The following is a 19,936-nucleotide window of genomic DNA, read 5'->3' as shown; positions in this document are numbered from 1 at the left end:
ATATATAGTTTATGGTAATATTACTCCTGTAAACATTATTTTTAAAACTATAACATATAATATGAGTGCCCATAAATTGTGGCAATTAAACAGTAAATAATATATTGGACATCTTATTACCAACTAACTGTTTTCTAAAGATAAATTCATTTCACAATTTAACTGGACAGTTTTATTTTGAACTATACTAATGCTGTTGGCCTCAGCTGGCATTTAAAGCTTTACGAACGATAGGAGGCGAGTGCAGATGGCACTTCAAACCCGTGGAAGGACTTATGGAGCGGCTGAAGATCAACTCCCTCCTGACGCGTAATAATTTAGTTTGAGGGTACCGCTAGGGGTTCGAACCTCGGCTCAGGCCGTCATAATTTCGATCCGCGTTTGGATTGGTTGGGAATCGATCGTAAGGTGTTTATAGACATAGTTTTACTAGGAATGGTTACCGTTTTCCATCAGGTGGGCCATCAGGATGTTCTTCATTCCAGTTACATAAGAAACACCATAATTGAACTGAATTTACAAATTTTAATTTTTACATAAGTTTAATATTTTGGTCATAATAATTGTAGGTAATATGAAACTTATTGCATATATCATAACAGCAAAATATAGAATAAGATAAAATTTGGTGTCCAATATAACGCAAACGAATATGTACCTACTTAATTATAGAATTAGAGTTAATTTTATAACAATGTATATATTACCATTTAAAATATAATAAGTACATATATAGGTATGTATCACAGTGAACAGGCGCTGGCGGGAAAACCTTCATATCATATATAAAAAGAGGTTTCATTTGACCTCTGACAGATGCACATGTCTGCGTGTCTGCACCTTAATAATAATGATAATATCCCTGGACAATTAAATACAAAACAAAGACGTGCAGACTGTCCAGGGTTATTATTATTTTTATGTGGGGTATCACTCACGACTAGATAAATATAGTTGTAGATGTAATATGAAGTACTCGGTCCCGCCTGCGCCTGTTTACTTAAACATTAGTTTATAATAATGCTTCAAAGAGGCATTTAAAATAGGTTAATGGTATTTAAGTAGTTATTTTATTGTAATTGTAAAATTTCGATTGCTTTGTACGTTCAAATAGGCATATTTTTGCTGGCCTTTGACCGCAGGATCGTTTGCTATTTAAATACAAGTATTTTCACGACAAATTTCAGTAACAGTTATCTCGTTATATGATTAAGACAGATAGACAGATCTTCGCATGCGGTGGTATTCCGGAGAACTAAGATGTCACGCCTCTTATCCTGTAATTTTACTTCCTAATCTCACCCTGTGACCGAAACACAGTTTATAAAAAGAGGGCGATTCGCGCCATTTGCTCTATTTATGGTATGGGTTCCAGGGAGACATTGCGAGTGTTTTCAGGAATCAAATATTGAGGATATTGCCGTTGCTTCTCAATACATTTATGAAAATATCATCTATGCCAGGAAGAATATAGACAGTTTCAAAAGAGTTAGTGATTGCACTAATAAAAGCTTACGTAACAATAACAAACTAATTTTACCTAAATGTCGTTTGGCTAAAGTTAGTAATATGTTACACGTTTTGTGGCAATTGCGTAAGGTTTTAAAATAAAATACCAGAGTCTGTTATAAATCTGCCAGAAAAAAGATTTAAATGTCAAATAAAACAGTTCCTTTGCAAAAAAAAGCTTACTATAAAATTGAAGAATTCGTTAACGATAATAATGTTTTTATAGAAAAACTTTAAATCCATAAGCACTGACAATATTATTATCTGATTACACTAATTAATATAAAAAACATCTATTAAAAAGAGCAACACACAAGTGCTCATTCTTCTTGCGATGAATCTACATTCCGAATGAGTTGATTATCGAAAAGTGCTTGTAATGAGTTTATTTGAATAAAGATTATTTCTCTTACTTGTTGTTATTTATAATTTCATCATCATCATCTCATTGAATTCATCCCTACACGCTAGAACCCAAGTAGTCTCGGACAGTGCGGTTTCAGAGGAGCTTCCTCCCGCATACACTCAGATTGATGAGCTACCTGCCGATGATTTCTCGTAAGACTACAGCATAGGGTTTTACAAAGGGTTTATTAAGGTTTCTTAAGGGCAACGCACTCGTGACATCCCTGGTGTTTCAGGGATCTATAGGCTACGGTAACCGTTTACCATCAGATGGGCCGTATGCTTAGCACCGTCGTAGTATAAAGAATGTATAAAGCAATCAGAACTTTACGTATACCAGTAATAAAGTCGTTTATATTTTGCAGTACAAATGCTTCTACTTTCAGTGCCTATTTTGGTATGTTTTTAACAAGTTAGTGCAATATGGAAAACGTGTTCGGGGTGCAATATGGTGAATAAAGGAAATAAATAAATAATTCGTATAAATATATGTGTTTTATTTTAAAACACCCTCTTATTATTATATCTATATCTATACATATATATAAAATTGGGAGTGTCTGTTTGTAATATTGAAATAACCTTTTTTACTACATGTATAAGAATATAAATATGGTACATACACTAAAGTAACATTTTTTACAATTTTTGTCTGTCTGTCTGTTCCGGATAATCTCTGAATGGCTGGACCGATTTTGACGGAACTTTTATTGGCATGTAGCTGATGTAGTAAGGAGTAACTTAAGCTACTTTTATTTTAGAGAAATTCTTTTATATTAGAAATATAAAGCTAAATTCCACGCGGACGAAGTCGCGTAGTATATAGTAAAACTGTAGGTCGACTGTCTGTACATAGAAACAAAACCGCCAAAAACTGAACCAGGGGGATGTTAGAAGTGAAATAGTAAAACCAGATTTTTCTTAAAAATTTTTGTTCTCTGTCTGTTTGTATGGGCTAATCTCCAAAATTGTTGGACCGATTCAAATGAAACTTAGCAGCGGAAGTAAGATGGTGTGCTAAACCAAGACCACAGAAATTGTAACATAAGGGAAAGAAAATGTCATAAATAATTAAGTGATATTCATTTAATTTCCCTCCTATTCATTTGGTAGAAATGGATCAAATAGTAAATTTATTGAAATTAACACTATATTTTCCACTAAACTGTCTTATCTAAACAGCAGAGCGCAGTACCGGCCACGATGAGGGCAACGCCGAGAATCGAACCTGAAATTATTTATTTAATTAATAATAACTAGTGGAAAAAATGAGGTGTAGTCTAAATTACAAGTTTGAACATTATTAAGAGTCTATTGTCAAATACTATAATGAGATATCCGTTTGTGTGTGTGTGTGTGTGTGTGTGTGTGTGAAATACATAGTAGTGTGTAATATTTTTTTAACTTAATTTATTATTTACTATAATTTAAAAAAATATTAGTATTTTCTGCTCTTTCTGTATATAAATCATAAGTGTCCTCGCATTTCTGTAACAAGGGGTAAGAATATCGCTGGAAAATTTACAGTGAAACAAACAACTTGTAAGCAGAGTTTGTGTTATAGGTACTAAACAACTCATAAAAATACACAAGTAAATTTTTTTGTAAATACATATCTAATATACATTGTTTTCTATGTATATTAGGTATGTATTGCTGGTTTCAAAGAAGAACTGCATGGAGGTCAACCTGATCTGCAGTTCCTCTTAAAAACCATCATCATAAATTCCTAGTGAATTGTCACAACGACAATTGACACAAGGCCAAGTTAGTTCTAAGCTAAGCAAAGCTTGTGTTATGGGTACTAGACAACTGATGGTCAATAGATACATTTTTTTATCATAATATACATAGAAATAATAATAATATTCAGACCGATACAAACGGACATACTCATGAATACAAATATTTGTACCGTGCGAGGAATCGAAACCGCGACCATCGGAAGTGAAGCGATATGCTAAACCGCTAGACCATGGAGGCCATAAAATATCATAGTAATACATATGTACCTTTGTCCAATGGTTCCTCGGCCCCTACAGCCGCTCCAAACACTGCCGTGAAGGCAAAAGCCAGACCATTGGCGACTGGCACTGCAACTGATAGAGGCGCGCGCTGTACCGCCGCCAGGTAAGCTAGCGACCCACTCTGGTTGACCACCCATGGGAGTATGTACTGAGAAAGAAGAAAATCTGGTTAGACACCCCGTCCAATTCAAACGGGAATCGAAATTATGACATCCTGAGCATTTTCTTTTTTTATGGATGCTAATGGAATGATATTCCCGCCTGCGCTAACGGTCTACGTACCGCTGCCGGGCACCAGTGGAGAATGATAATGAGATGAAGATGAGATCAGGTCAGTTATCCCGTCGTTGCAAATTCACCAGGAATATATCACGATGGTTGTAATGGGGTCATGAGTCCACATAACTAACAATCGCCTATCTCCAGGCCTGAGCATTGGGAAAAGAGAAAATTACATCTGGTAAGAGACCCCGTCCAATTACAACTAGGGTCTAAATTACAACGGCCTGAGTACTCAGAATATAGAAGATCCCCGTCCAATTCAAACGGTAATCGAAATTACGACGGCCTCAGCCTAGGTTCGAACTTCTAATGGTGCCCTCAGACTAAACTTGTATCTGTCAAGCAGGAGTGGGCCTTCAGCCAATTCATAAGTTTTCCGCGGGTTTGGAGTACCATCTGAACTCGCCCCCTATCGTCCGGTGAAGCTGTAAAGGCCAGCTGTCAACAGCATTAGAGTAGTCCGAAAAGATATATATAATTTAAATATAAAATCTGTGTATGTCCCGACTCCGCGTCGAATGTACGCATACCAATAACCCATGTACCACACTACCAATTAACTTACTCATCATCTGTTTCTTCCTTTTCCCATTTATTTGGGACAGCGTAATATGATTTTCTCTTCCATTCCAAATAGAAAGAAGAAAGAAAGAAAGAAAAATATTTTATTCAGTGCAATGTAAAAAATACAATATAAACAACAAACGAAAAAAAAAAGCAAATAAAATGTACATATAATTAAACTTAATTTACCATGTAGACAATTAAAAATAAACATAAAATAACAGGCACTGAATATATGAAAGGGGGAGAGAGAGATGCACTATTTAAAATATTAATATTAATAATTAAAACAAAATAAAAAATAAACTTGTGGTTAGGTTGGCGTGTTGATATACAGAAGGAGTGATATTAATAAAATATTGAATATATGACGGTGTATATAATATCAGAATTAAAAATAACAAATAATAATTAATTTAACAACTTATTTAGATCTTCTTCTGAACTTATGACAATCTATTTTTTATGAAATGTAACTGTCTTATATGGCTAGTTTATGCAAGGAGGTTGGTAGCCTACAAACTTACTAATGTAAAATTATTACACCTATATACTCACTACCTACATACTACAACAAACAATTATTTAGCAACACCTTACACATCACATATAACGCTACAATGGTGAGGTGATAACCACCGCGCCACAATAGCAATTACAAAAAAAAATACGGTACGTACTTTCCAATTCCTCAGCAGGTGAGATACCTCAGCGTAGGCTTGTCCCCACTTAGTCTTCGCTTTGACATCCCGCAGACCTTTCGTGCCCTGCCTGATGAAGGGGTTCGTGCAACCCCATAGTGCACCAGTTAACACTAGAAGAGCTGGAACAAAGTTAGTATTGGATAGGAATCCAGAGGGATTTAATGATAAGGTCATGGCTGTTTTCGTTTGTCCAAAAATTAACAATATAAATAATGTATTAATTAACAATATAAATAATGTATATTAAAAACGAAAGTTTAATGTTGTAGTTAAATTGAAATTGAAAGTTAAATACTGTAGTATTAAATTAATAGTTAAACAAAATAAATGAGTCGTGAATCCATTGTTAATAAGACAAAAAATAATAAATAAAAAACCTAGTAAGAAATATAAATTTATTAAAGATTATATTTTACACGTTTACAATGCTCTATTAATATACTCTTTAGTACCAACATATATATTCTGTAACAATTTTATACATTTCTGCTCTTTTTTATAATAAGTATCAAAAATTCGATACTCATATTGTCAAATCTCTATAGCAATATAATTTATTATACTATATTATAATTATTATGCAGGAAAACCCCGACAGGAGTTTTTTAAGTTAGTAATTGTAAAATTTCTAAATTTGGATAGATAAAGTATATATCTATAATTATATCTATTTTTTATTTTACATTAAAACTTGTACAAAAGGCATCCTTATTGCACATGAGACTTTTTGACTAGCACCATTTTTATTTCTAGGAACGAAAATTACAGCCAAATTGATCAATGATTTTATCTATAATAAATTTCTATTAATATTTCTCATACAATTAAAAAATGTACACACAGTGCTAGTTGATAGATATAAAAAATATATAATAGATATTAATATAAATCTTTAAAAAAATATTTCATTTGTGACAATATTAGGACATTATTATGAAAACCTATTGAGTTATTTATTACAGCTAAAAACTTACACTTTACTGATTATAACTTATATATATTACCACATCCGGTTTTTTGAAGATAGTGGGGTACAAGGCGGGCTAGCAGTGGACATAAAAGGCATTATAAGAGTGACCTCATGAGTGGCCATTCCTGTGCACTAAAATCTATAGCTGCTTATGTCACTAATGCCTGCCTGCCTAATGCCTTTTATTTTCTCATTGCTTTCTTGATTTAATTGATTGATTTTAGAAATATGAAAGCGTAGCGGTTTTTGTATTAATTGCCGCATGCATTCTTATGTAAAATGTGAATACTATAACTATCAGATGGCAATTGTGAGTAGCTTTGACGTGGTCTAGTGTTTTGAGTAGTCATGCTCACTAAAATGTCCAGACTTGTGGCGGCGTGGTGGGCCGGGTCATTGGGCTCCCTAAAATATGGTCAAGCGCAGTGATGGCTGGCTCATCCGTCATACTCGTGAACGGGTGCTGCTTGTAGGGACTGGTCTGCTCTAATCACTATGACTGATTTCCTCTTATTAATTGTTTAACCAGTTGGTTATGTATTCAATATTTTTTCTTTTTGAGTATTTAATTGAATTAGTGCTAATTGGTGGTTTGTATTCACACACTTAAACTTAAAAATGTAAAGTGATAATAAAATTATTTAAAAGAGCAACACGCAAGTTTCTTGCTCGTTCTTCTTGTGATGAGACAGCTTTCCGAACGAGCGGTAGATTAAAAAAAAATGTAATGACTATTCAAAAGTGCTTCAGTGTAAGTTTATTTGAATAAATGATTTTCTATTCTATTCTATTCCTGTAATTTCACTAATCTGCACCCTCATAAATAGATGAGACTGAGATACCCACAAAGTTATACCCAACGACTAAATATATATGGCAAGAGGTGGACTACAAAGTGAAGTCTTAAAACAGAACCTAGACATACTATTATGCTGATGGAATTAACGTAAAAGATTAACAAAAAACTGTTGAGAAAATTATTATGTGTGATATAATAAAAAATGATCAACAAGAACTTAGTAAAATTGGAAATTGTGAAGACAAAGCAATAATAAGCAAGACATTAAAAATATTCATAATGGGATTAATGAGAGCAAAACGTCATGATTAGTAATAATGATAACCCAGGAAACAATTACTACGCAATAATTAACTAAGCATCTTGGTCTAAGTCATACGATACAAAGCCGAATACTTGACTAATATTAAAAGCATTTATAATATCACACCCCACCATAACCCTCCAAATGTTACCTTTAATAAGTCGCCAAATTTTCATAAGTCGACAATTAATTCACTAATTAATATAATACTAAAATATAAATAAATAGCTACTCGCCCCGGGTGTACATATATAAACCTTCCTCTTGAATCACTCTAACCATTAAAAAAACCGCTTCGAAATCCGTTGCGTAGTTTTAAAGATTTAAGCATACATAGGGACGGACAGACAGCGACAGCGACTTTGTTTTATACTATGTAATGATACAAAAAAATATTTTTGTAGCCTCTTGGCCAGGACTGCTTGCTGGCCGACTACAAAACAATAACTAACAGAATCAGAGAGGTCCTCTGATCGACGCCCGACCAATTAACACTCGGATCGAAATTACTACGGCCTGAGCCGAGATTCGAACCCTACAACTAAAGTCGTATCCGTCAGTAGAAGTTGGCCTACAGCTAGTTGGAGTTCTGCACTCGCCCCCTATCGTTCGTAAAGCTGTATATGGCAGCTGAGGTCAACAACATTAGAATAGTTCCAAAGAAAATACAGAATAATTAAAGACTGACTAATAGGAAAAAGATGTCAGACCATTAGAAATATTTGTAAAATATATTTTAATATTAGACTCGATCTCGCTTTTAATTCATATGACAGTCCTAACGGTACACGTTACTACCTACAATAAGTACACCGTTCAATACTCTTGATATCTCAGTATACTGCTTTTAAATATACACTAGTTCACGTTAAAACTAAATTTGTAGCAGTCGTGACAGGACCGATCGTCGTGGAGATCTTTGGGGGAGGCCTTTGTTCAGCGGTGGACGTCTTCCGGGCTGAGATGATAATGATGATGATGAAGGGAAGAATTACAATTATCTTACTTAAACTATTTTATAGTCATTTAGGCTCTCAAACTAATCTATACCTGATCTAAGTGTACCTTTACAAATCAATACCCTACAGGTACTCCAGGAGTCATTGCTTTTACTTCAGAGAAATAACAATAATTTGCATCAACCCAATGTACAAATTTTGTAGACTTAACAACCGCAATCTTGAGAGCGATGATACAGTCATTTTCAGCCCTATGCAGATTAACTGGCTTCTCATTAAATATCCTCTCATATATACGTCCCAATTTATAAGAAAGCTCGGGCTTGTTGTAGCCCATCCAAGGCATCCGTCTACGAGCCTTCATCAGTCTTTGCTTTTCTGTGAGATCTCTAAGCCGTTTCGGTATTGTTTCCTTATCAACTTCCATTCTTCTATCAGTATCTTTATTGTGATATAATTTTAATTCTGGATGAATCAAATTCATCAACGCTTTCTGATCAATAACGTCGATATCATAAAAAGCGTGCAAACAATCGGCACACAACAAGTCCTCCGATAGACTCCTATTCAATTTCTCTAATTGGTATCTCAGTATAGGGAAATCGAAATGCATTCCATTTTGTGCAATCAAACAAATGGGCTTTACTAATATTTTTAGAAATGAATCGATAAGCTCATAAACTTCTATGTTAAATGGTGGTAGTGGTTCGAGAAGCTCGTTGGAGAGTTTCGTGACTTTGGTGCAGTCAGGATGGATCAGTCTGCGAGGGTAGACGCAAATATTCAGTTTATTAGCTATTTTGGGGCATCTTCCTGGTTGTGTGTCAATCAAAACTTGTCTATTGACCGCTATGAAGCTAATCTCTGTTATTTTCGTTCTATTTAATTCCTCTGGTGGTAAACCAGTGGGTTCAATATCCATAAATACGTACGTAGCTACCACAACCATTCTAAGTTATAAATAAGCAAGTTTCTTACCAATGGCTTGGAACATGACGTGGTGATACGAGTAATTCGTAATTTTATCTGTTAAGTAGTATTATATTGAAACTTGTCCCGGAGGAAATGGCACGGGTCGTCAGGCCTACTGAACAGGCGGTAGTGCGAATGAGTCTGGATGACCCTGTGATGATCAATTTGCTGACCGCATGTGTAGTCTGAAACAAGATAACGCTAATATACCTAATATGTACATCACAAGAGTTTGTATGCTTGTTTGAATAAACTAAACAAGATAACTGTTGGTCGGCTTTAAAAAAGTCAACCGATTTTAAAGAAAGGAAGACGTTCTCAATTAGACTGTATTTTTATATGTTTTATCTGAGGATTTCTTTACGTATTTATATATAAACTTTTTTTTATTTGCATGTCATGTGCCATCTGCACTTACCACCTATCGTTCGCTGAAGCTGTAAAGACCCGCTGCGGCCAACAGCATTAGAATGGCCCGAAAAAAGGCTCCACCCTGTTATTTCACTGTCATGTAACCTGAACACGTCTTACAAAGCTGTTTGGCTACTGAATTAGATGAGAAATCAGGTGCACCCATGCGGTGCTCATCTAAGAAGAAAGAAGTGTATCTATCTCAGCAAAGTGTATCTCAGAATTTGGATATAAATATTTCAAATTTCTCTTTCCAAAAAACACATGTATTGTCATGGGTATGCAAGAACAGGTTGTACCTACCTACCTGATAAAGGCATTGCTGTTACTACGTCATCACAACAGTGAATTATTAAAATCAGATTGTTTTTATGGAAATAAACATTTTAGACAGGGTTAAACTTGTATTTTTATTCTCAAGGAACAACTGTAATAAAACTACTTATTAAAAAAATAATAATTTATTAGACATTAAATTCTAAATTAGAAATGTCAAAATTTGCTAAATTTAATATTACAAAATAAATAATTAGTACAAAAACTAAGATAGTGTACATTTAATAATATAAATAAAAAAATGTCTGTGATAGCACATAGACAATACATATGTAATAATGACAGTTACGTTGTTGATGACCATACAACATTTTTTTTTTACATTGGAAAGGCCAACAGGCTTACGGCCCGCCTGACGTTAAGCTGCAACTGTCACCTATACATTAAGAGCGACAAACTGATTGAACAATCATCCAGTTTTAATTTTCAGTTCAGGCATTTACATTCTACATATATTTAAAATCATAACTTTCTCATATAAAAATTAAAGTAAAAAATCTGTCTTTGGTATAATTAAATATACCATTAACAATAAATAAGTTACAAAAGAGATTCACACAAAATATACAAAATCTATAATATATTTTAAATCAAAACATGTTACAAACATTATTTTAGTCCTTCGTTATATTTTGTTGTTAGTAATATTTGTTCAATCTACATACATTGTCATGTTAATATACATTCATACAAATACTGCAGCCTTAAGATATATTCAATGTGAAATACAATATTTATTTTTATGCATGTACATTTTCTACCTGGCTTGACTCTGTACCACAGATCATTGACATTATATAGAAAACAGTATATCCAACACACATACACTCTTCCTGTCATCTTTTTAAACACATAAACAAATGTAACTTTTTAACCATTTCTACCCTGATAAAGAAAGACTGGATTATATGTAATATGATGAACATCTATACTAATATTATAAAAAGGTAAAATTTGTATGTTTGTTTGTTCAGGGTAATCTCAGGTTCTGTTAGAAAGGTTTAATTATTAACTATCCCTATACTCTATATGTATAATATGTTTCTAATAGAACCAACAGGTTAATTCACTATTTTTTTTTATGGTAATCAAATTTCTTCTCAAATAATTCATTATTTCTGAAGGTGTTTTTATAAACATGATATGAACCCTTAACTGAATAGATATATTAACAAATATTAGGCCTGTACAAAACTAGGGTCGGTTGCTAGTTACATATATATTAATCACCAATACGTACTCCAGGAGTCATAGGGTTTATATTAGAAAATAATACACAATTCTTTTCTGTCCATTGTACAAACTTGTCTGATTTTGCAACTGCAACTTTGAGCCCTGTAAGGCAGTCACCTTCAGCACTGTGTAAATCATTTGGTGACTCCTTAAATTCTCTTTCATATACATCTGCTAATTTATATGAAATTTGTGGCTTTTTCCCAGACCAGGGAAGTCTTCTACGAGCCTTCGATATCCTTTTCTGTTGAGTTACATGTTTTGTAATAGGTTGCTTAGGTGTAGTTTCATTGATGCGTTGCATATTTGTACTCTCATTTATATACTTTGTTTCATCTATAGATGCCATATACTCTTCAAGTTCTGAGTCATTTATATCAAGTATTATGTCAGTCTTATTTGGTGTGCAAATAATATCACTATTATTCACATAGTCTGATGAACATCCTGCATTTATACCATTAGGTTCACTTAGTACTTCCTGAGACATGTTATTACATGTTTTCTTTCTTTCATTGTCATCTTCTGTATTAAGATTTTGTAAATTTTCACATACACTTGTATTTATTGTATCACTATTTAATGAATTTGCATCAACCAATGGATTGTCCATATCGTAAAAGAAGTGAAATGTATCTGCACAATATAATTCATCTGAAAACTGCACTCGTAACTTATCTAAATGATTTTTTATGATTGGGAAGTCAAAATTGTATCCATTATGTGCAACCATACAGACCGGTTTAGGCAAAATGTTGAGGAATTTGTTTAATATGTTGTATACTTCATTATCAAAGTACGGCTGGTACTCCAGTAGGTCGTTGGACAGCTTCGTAATCTCTGTAGAGATCATAGACACCATTCGACCAGGATTCAAACACAGCGTAAGCTTATTTTGCACCCGTGGCATAGAACCTTTTCTGGTATCCAAAATGTGTTCCTTTAACACCGCCACCATGCTTATTTCCGTTATTTTCGTCTTGTTTAACTCTTCACGTGGTAGACCGGTTGTCTCTAAATCGACAAACACGAAAGTCTTAATTCCAACCATTTCGTTGCCGCTCCAAAAGTTATAATTTAAACAGAATATAACTTTTATGGATTAATTACGTAATATAACAATATAAGTTAAAAACAAACGTTATTCAAATTACTAGTATTAAGTAAATATATAAAAACTCACTTGTTATAAGTTAGCACTGTATTATAAAGGTTATTTTCTTTTGAGCGCGCTTTAATCGGTTTGGTTCGGTAATTGCACAACATATAACAGTCGCATCCTCTTATCATAGTTGTGAAATGAGTCATACACTTTAATATTCCGTGTTTGTTTACAATGCACTCAACTGTACTATATTTTAACAAGATATCTATAGAAATGCTATTACAAACCGTTCCGTGGCGGTAAATTGAAATAAGTATAAATAAGCATTTTAAATACCTTATGATTTAACTATTACAATTATATCTGTATAATAATATCATAAAAAACTATATACAATATTATATATGTAATTAAATAAATAAACAAGTTAATATAAAAAGAAACAGAAAAATAAACGTCAAGTCAAATGACATCTGTCAGTTATTGTCAAACACTATCAATCAAATGCACAGAGTTGGCTGTATAGGCTGAGTCCTTTTGCCTTTCCCTGAAACGAGAAAAACAGAATAAAAATAAAATGCACAGAGTATGACAACATGACAAATGAAATCCCATAAATGAATACATATTACTGTGATATTATCGTATATTTACACGCAATGACCCCCTGTCAAAAACTCTTTCACATAAACCTGTCAAATTTAGTTCATATATTGAGACTTGCGAGATAAATTGTGCCTTTCCCATGAGATTTAGGAAATGTCCAAAATTCGTCATTTTTATCAAAAATAGTTATAATGAATGACCTAGGAAGTTCAAAAATACGTACCCAGATGTAGAGTATATTCACAATGTCACTACAATTTTTCACTTTAATTGATTCTATTTCTACGTGGAACCCCATGAATTATTCAGCCCTGGATCTAGAGGGTGGCTACACGGGAGCGGCAAATTTGAACTTAGTAGATGAATACACCATTAATAATTTGAGCACTTGTAAGCAAATTATTTTTCACAGAGCGCATACTTTTTTCAAACTATGGTTTATTGTTTATACGATCGGCTCCACCAACAAGAGCGCGGCTCTTAAATTATGAATGAATTTATGGTTTATTGACATATACGCTAAAATTATATATATTTGTGATTATATTATTATTACTTTTTTAGTTTTTATAGACAATAGTTTAAACCAAAAATTAATAACAATTTTAAAAAAGTAAAGATCCGAGAATGAGCTGGTAACAAATCGTGATTAATAGATAACAGTCAATTTGTTATTAAACCGTGTCAATACCAAGTTTCAGATATTAAATAATGTATATGTTGAAAGAGAACAAATCCGTATTTGCTTAACATATGCTTTACCCACAAATCACAAGGCCAGTTTTGGCAGTCCTCTTCTCAAGATAAATTCATGGTAAATTTACTCACGATGGGCTCTTAACAATTTAGATCCTCATGCTCATAGTAACATCTGTGGACACTGGTTTGCCCTAAAATCATACTGAATTGGCATTGCACTTGAACATTTAAATCAATTAATAAAAAAAAAAAGACAATTATCTCCTAAATATACTAAATACAGTTAATTTATCAAAAATAATTATTACCTATTATAAATAAGTACTGTATAATTTATATACAAAAAGTTGATTCCCATTAAAAACATAAATGTGAAATTACGAGTTTAATATTATGATATATGGCTTGATTGTTGACTTCTACGACAAAAGAGATGAGATCTAAATGCGCCAAGTTCAATGGTCTCAGACTAAAGTCGTATTTATCAGATAGAAGTTGTCCTTCAAACGCTCCATAATCCTTCCGCGTGTTTGGAATGCCATCTGCGCTCATCCCGTATCCGACATCATAGTAGTTTCAAGCTGTTGTCAGATAGATATCTATACATATAAATAAAATTTGAGTGTCTGTGTGTAATATTCAAATAACCACCTTTTTGCCTCGCACAACCACATTGTGGAATCACCTTCCAGCAATGGTATTTCCGAACCGATACGATATTGAAACCTTCAAGAAAAGAGCTTATTCCTTTTTAAAAGGCCGACAACGTACTTGCAATTCCCCTGGTGTTACGGGTGCTCATGGGCGGCGGTAATCACTTACCATCAGGTGAGCAGCATGCTCGTTTGTACCCTGTGTTATAAAAAAAGTTTTTTACTACATGCATATGAATATATATACCTACGATACATACACCAAAATAACATTTTTTACCATTTTTGTCTGTCTGTCTGTTTGTTCCGGGTAATCTCTGAAATGGCTAGACCGATTTTGACGGGACTTTTATTGGCAGGTAGCTGATGTAATAAGGAGTAACTTAGGCTACTTTTATTTTAGAAAACTAAAGTTAAATTCCACGCGGACGAAGTCGCGAGAACAGCTAGTTATACATATATTATGCTGGTTTCATTTTATTTTAATTTATTAGAAACCAAGGGTGGTACAATTTGTATTTACATAAATGTATCTGTCCAACTTTCATAATACTGTAAAGGATAGCTGCGGAACAGAATTAGAATAGCTTGAAATAAAAAAATCTGTTACAGAAAATAGTGAATAAAAAAGCAAGTATGTAATAGTAAAAACAGTAATTTAATAAAAAAAAACACACTGGTGGTACATTATTACATAACTATCATATTATACACAACCAAAACGTGATGAGTTGTATGAGAGTATCTATTGAGAGATTACATTTAACCTCATACTTCTCAAATACAATACCCATACAACATAATAAATAACTGTCTAGCTGACCCTCGCAAAATTCGTCTGCATCACAATCCCAATTTACGTAAACTTTTTAAATTATAGACTATGCGTTATTCTGATATATATCTATATAACTGAAAAGTTTCATCAGAGTCTATTCAGTATTTTTGTGTGAAAGAGTAACCAACATCCATCCATCATTACTCAGAAACTTGTTTGTAATATTAGTAACACAATGGAATGATGCACTTACAAAATAAGTTGCTTGGCATATGCCATAGGTGAGAGTGAGGTATGATTATGACTTTATATAATGTAATTTTAGTGAATATGTAATGTCAAAAAGTGTCCATTTTAGTCCCAATGCTACAATTCCTAGTAGAATTTTTGACCATAAATGAAAATATGAATGAGGATAAATAGAATGTAATTTCTGTAATGTTTAATAATGCTAAATCTATAACTTACTACCCACAGTAATCAAGTAATGATATTTATATCAATTGAACATAAAATTGGTCAATAAATAGTAATAAATAAGTCTATATATCTATATATAAAATGCAATAAGTTATAGACACTATCCCAATTAAGAGTGATAAAATAGGAATCCAGTACTTTTGTAACCAATTTCTATCATCTTTGGTAGCAACAATTTTCTTTTCCTTATATTTCTTCTTCTTACCACTCAATTTCCACTCATACTCAGCTAGTTCCTTGCGATTTCGTTCTTCTTCCAACTCTTTCAGTCTTCGTGCTTCTTTCTCTGCTTCTAGTTTTATAACTCTCTTTTTCTCTTCACAGGATTTGTCACACTGAACTTTCGCTTCTCCATTCTTCACAATGTTACAAGGGAATTCCTTCCTTAAATTCCCACAAGAACAGTGCACCTTGGTTTTCTTGGTGCAAATCTGTGCTTGTGAACATTTACCAACATGACAGGTATTGCGACAGCGATGTCCACATTCCAAGTTCTTGGGGCACTGCTGGTTACAAGATAATGTCTCATCAGTTGCAACGGACAGCTCTCGGCAACGTAAGTATAGTTCAGTCAATCCACAATTGCAAGGAACTCTTTCTAATACATCACAAGGAGGACAAGGTCCTGGATGGCATCGACGAATAGCACACTTGTGTGTGCACTTCTTTGGACGGTTCATGATACATTCTTGTTCACATTGCTTACAATTATAAGGCACATTTGGATACTCCGAATTGGTAGAGTATAAATGACAGAGTAATGCACAAGAGTGATTACCACAAGACAATGGCTTTTTACATTCACGGCCGCAACATCGACGTTTAGCAGAATGACAAGGCTGTTCTTCTGTCTCATGTTCACCAAAGCATATGACAGGGACAGGTGTATCACAGGGGGGACAGTCTAGGTTAAGAATTTTGGTCTTTGGTGGCTCTATTTCCCAAGGTGTAGCAGGTTTCTCCACTTGTTTGAACACAACAGCCACAAATGCATGGCATGTTGCTTTGCACTTATGTGTGCAGTTAGGATAAGATTTATAACATATTGCTTTACAGGGAGGACAGTCTCCAAAGTGGCAAAAGTGTTTGTTCTCATCAATATGTCCACATTTGTATTTAAATTTGCAGGGTAAATGACATTTCGGTGGTTTTATATGCTTTTCCCTGCCACATGGAACTGTGACATATGTTTCCTTGCATCTGCAGGTTATTTTCGATTCTCTTGGACATGGGTAACAAGGCCCATGGTGGCAGACCATAGTGCATTTGTGTCGGCCACACTGTAATGGTTTGTCACATACTTTTTCACATGGGGGGCAGTTTCCATTGCAACATTTTCTTGCACAGGCGTGTTTGCCACAGGGCCTGGTGCCACGGCATTTTGTATCACACTTATAGTCTTTGCTACAAGGTAATGATCGAGTGTGTGCACTGCATTGGCATTTCTTCTGTATCAACACTTGGCATGGTGGGCAAGGACCTTTATGGCACTTTTCAGGGCAACTGTGTTCACAGTCCGCATGTTTCTTGTTACATGTGCCTAAACAGGTTTCCATTATATCTGGACATTGTACATATCGCTGGTCAGCTCCACAGGGACAGGAACGTAAACCGGAATAGGGGCATGTACCGCATGAGCCTGAATGGCATACCTTGTCACACTTATGGTAACCGCATGAGAAAGGCTTACTGCAGGTCCGTTTGCACTGCCAAAATGGACTGTTGCATGGTCTTTTTGTCTTTTCCCGGCCACACTGGCATGCCTGCTCACTTGTGTAACTACATGGGGGGCATTCATTTTCATGACAGATATTTTCACACTTGTGCGAATTACAAAGCAGTGATCTATTGCACCGTTGACTACAGGACCATTTTGCTGCACTACACCTGACTCTCTTACGTTCCTTCTCACAGTAACATGCTCCGTTAACAGTCTGTGGACACGGCGGGCAGGGTCCAGGGTGGCAGAGTAACAAACATTTATGCTTGCAGTTTTCACCCAATGATAATCGTTTGCCACAAACTTCTCCACATGAATGTGGAATCAACCAAGCATGTTGCGGTGGATTGTCAGTGTTGCCACAAAAACATCTGTATTTTCGCGGTATTTCTTCTTTGCTGTACGAGTGTCGACATTTCGGACAACACCACTCAACTTTTTTGGGAACAAATACAGAAATAGGACCGTGGGTTTCCTCGCTTCTTAAACTTATACTATCGTTTGACCATTTTTGAATACAGAGTAAGTGAAAATAGCAGTGACAGTCTTCACATGCCCAGATGGCATCAGCTCGCTTGATAGAACCAATACAAATAAGACAAGTGACCGGTCGACCGCTGATCGCTTCTTCCAGCATATTCTTGGTGCGGTTCAGCAATTGTGAGTCGCCACCTCCTCTCCAATATGTTTGGAATACTCCTTCCAGTACACTTGATTCAAAGGGCTCCTCATCTTCAGAGGAAGAAAGATCCTTCATTTCTTTCAAGTGTTTCTGGACATTTTGTTGCAATTTTGCAGCTGCGTCACGGTACCTACGCGCCATGATTACGTGGTTGTTATTTTATAATGAATATAATTTATATTGGTTAAGAAAAATGTGGGAAATGTAAGAATGAAAATGTTGCAGTTACATAGCTCGCTTACAACAAGTTCCAAATTGGCAATATTAGCATTTGGCATTGACAGCGAGCATGACATTTTAAAGAGTTGTTTTTAAGGTTGCAATATCACGACTTTCTCATAAACATTAATATTAAATAAAACACTGTTCAAAACAGCTGGTTTTATAAAATAATATTAATTAAAGATTTCGTAATTTTATTAACTGACAGTAAATAAAACAAAGTACGTATTAAAGACCTCTATAAAGAAGGCTTTACTCGTTACAATAGTAAACTTACATAATAAAAGACCTAACACTTACTGGCAGCTTCAACATTCGGATAAATTGCAAAAAGTTAATTTGAAGATTGATATTAAAATAAATGATTTATGTATATAGTTATTAAATTAAATTGATTTCCGCTTATTATTACATAACATTTTAATTATTTTATTTCAAACAAGCTACTGGCTTTGCCCTTCCTCTTGAATCAGAATCATCTATGGAAAAAAACCACTTCAAAATCCGTTGCGTAGTTTTAAAGATTTAAGCATACATAGGCACAGACAGCGACAGCGACTTTATTTTATACTAAGTAATGATATAGCAGTTTAGAAATTACTACGTGCTTAATATAACAATAAACCCATTTAGGAAAAACATATTAGTGCATTTTTATTATAATTACATTCTAAATTTGATACTCCAAATATAGATACGCAATAAAAATATATATATAATAAAGTGCACTGGCAATAACAGTTTCCACAATGTTTGCCTGTATATTACTATACCTACTATTGTGATCTATGGCTAAAGAACTACAGAAACACTGCATTATATATTCAGTCATGCGTTAAAATGTGTTATAGAACTGATAGAAACTGCAAACAAGATGCCCAGATGATGATAAGTGATAACTTATGCTATATAAATTAATAGCACTACAAACCATATGATAATAAAATGCCCTGGTTTTTTTTAATGCTTTATTCATGACCATGGATACAAGTCCTTCAGTCGAATACATTACTATTCATTTGTTGCCATTTAGGAAGTTTACGATGTCACGCCACATATCCTGTAATAATTGTTGTAACTGGCCAGTGTAGTAGTGTATTCAGTTTTTTTTCTTTATCTTACCACAGATAATATAATATTACATGTACAGTGCCTTTTAACACTAAAATTTTATCTATCTGTAACTTTGCTGCCTTATTTTGACCTATAGCTTATAAAATGTTACAAAGCAATCTGCTTGACAACTAAAATAGGTGATATAGCAAATAAGAAAAACATTAAATTTAAGACATTTTATTTATAATTCACATTACAAATACATTAAAATTTCTTCATATAAATTTATTATTATGATTTATTCCGATCTATTTAATATATAACGTGTCAATTCCTAGAAATATTAATTTAAGATTAAAATGTAAAGAATATAATAATATCAATTGAAGATAATTTGTAGAAAAAAAAATTATCTCCAATTGGAACTTTTTAAAACAATGCAAGTAGGTATTAAAATCTA

General features: G+C 33.8%; 3 protein-coding genes across 3 annotated transcripts; all 3 read right to left on the bottom strand.

The window, feature by feature from the left end:
- Positions 1 to 2,478: 2,478 nt before the first annotated feature.
- Positions 2,479 to 18,429, bottom strand: LOC131854170 (NF-X1-type zinc finger protein NFXL1-like). Its single transcript, XM_059205299.1, has 4 exons — positions 15,902 to 18,429; positions 5,468 to 5,609; positions 3,927 to 4,089; positions 2,479 to 3,142 (listed from the first exon to the last, which is right to left on the bottom strand). Exons 1-4 carry the CDS (start codon positions 18,337 to 18,339, stop codon positions 3,075 to 3,077), a joined length of 2,811 nt encoding a protein of 936 aa, XP_059061282.1. The 5' UTR covers positions 18,340 to 18,429; the 3' UTR covers positions 2,479 to 3,074.
- LOC131854167 (three prime repair exonuclease 2-like) lies at positions 8,463 to 9,493 on the bottom strand. Its single transcript, XM_059205298.1, has one exon. The coding sequence runs from the start codon at positions 9,470 to 9,472 to the stop codon at positions 8,639 to 8,641; it is 834 nt and encodes a 277-aa protein (XP_059061281.1). The 5' UTR covers positions 9,473 to 9,493; the 3' UTR covers positions 8,463 to 8,638.
- On the bottom strand, positions 11,000 to 12,652 carry LOC131854166 (three-prime repair exonuclease 1-like). Its single transcript, XM_059205297.1, has one exon. The coding sequence runs from the start codon at positions 12,524 to 12,526 to the stop codon at positions 11,465 to 11,467; it is 1,062 nt and encodes a 353-aa protein (XP_059061280.1). The 5' UTR covers positions 12,527 to 12,652; the 3' UTR covers positions 11,000 to 11,464.
- Positions 18,430 to 19,936: the final 1,507 nt, after the last annotated feature.

The sequence above is a fragment of the Achroia grisella genome, unplaced genomic scaffold (genome assembly GCF_030625045.1).
Source record: "Achroia grisella isolate CSIRO2021 unplaced genomic scaffold, CSIRO_AGI_Agris_v1 utg971, whole genome shotgun sequence".
Lineage (NCBI taxonomy): Eukaryota > Metazoa > Arthropoda > Insecta > Lepidoptera > Pyralidae > Achroia > Achroia grisella.
Note: the sequence above shows the minus strand (reverse complement) of the source record. Positions and strands in the feature narration are given on the sequence as shown.

Excerpts from the sequence above, each read along its gene's own strand:
- LOC131854167 (XM_059205298.1), bottom strand. The coding sequence starts at position 9,472 with ATGGTTGTGGTAGCTACGTACGTATTTATGGATATTGAACCCACTGGT.
- LOC131854166 (XM_059205297.1), bottom strand. The coding sequence starts at position 12,526 with ATGGTTGGAATTAAGACTTTCGTGTTTGTCGATTTAGAGACAACCGGT.
- LOC131854170 (XM_059205299.1), bottom strand. The coding sequence starts at position 18,339 with ATGGCGCGTAGGTACCGTGACGCAGCTGCAAAATTGCAACAAAATGTC. Across the intron at positions 4,090-5,467 it reads ACCTGCTGAGGAATTGGAAA|TACATACTCCCATGGGTGGT; the intron begins GTACGTACCGTA and ends CTTCTTTCTCAG. Across the intron at positions 3,143-3,926 it reads CGAGGAACCATTGGACAAAG|GTTCGATTCTCGGCGTTGCC; the intron begins GTACATATGTAT and ends AAATAATTTCAG.